This window comes from Crocuta crocuta, unplaced genomic scaffold, assembly GCF_008692635.1.
Source record: "Crocuta crocuta isolate KB4526 unplaced genomic scaffold, BGI_CrCroc_1.0 scaffold312, whole genome shotgun sequence".
In the NCBI taxonomy this organism is placed as follows: domain Eukaryota; kingdom Metazoa; phylum Chordata; class Mammalia; order Carnivora; family Hyaenidae; genus Crocuta; species Crocuta crocuta.
In genome coordinates this window covers 543,794-544,086 of record NW_027527378.1, presented here as the reverse complement: position 1 = coordinate 544,086, position 293 = coordinate 543,794, and the positions used below count along the sequence as shown (strand labels likewise).

At 58.0% G+C, this 293-nt stretch overlaps 1 protein-coding gene across 1 annotated transcript in view; it reads left to right on the top strand.

Moving 5' to 3' along the window:
• Nucleotides 1-293, top strand: part of PHKA2 (phosphorylase kinase regulatory subunit alpha 2) — a 72,443-nt gene that overhangs the window by 60,473 nt on the left and 11,677 nt on the right. Inside the window, 1 exon segment of the mRNA XM_077769203.1 lies at nucleotides 44-123. Coding sequence (XP_077625329.1) covers nucleotides 44-123 — 80 coding nt within the window.

Here is a 293-nt window from a genome sequence, read left to right as displayed (position 1 = left end):
CCCGCCGTTGCTGTGGGCCTCCCCCTTTTCTCTAAATGAGAAGGCCTGCACGGACCTGCTGTCGCACCAGAAGCAGCTGACAGTGGGCCTGCCACCGGAGCCCCGGGAGAAGACCATCTCTGCGTAAGTCTTCAGCCAAGAGCAGGGCTTAGGTTTGTGGGGGCCCTTGGAGAAAACATCAGTGCCATCAACCATTTGGGAAGAGGGTCTTTTTTAAACACTGTCAGTCGGGAGCTTCCAGCAGGAAACTAAGGCTCTTCCGTGAAGGGCGGGGAGGCCCCACTCGTAGGCAA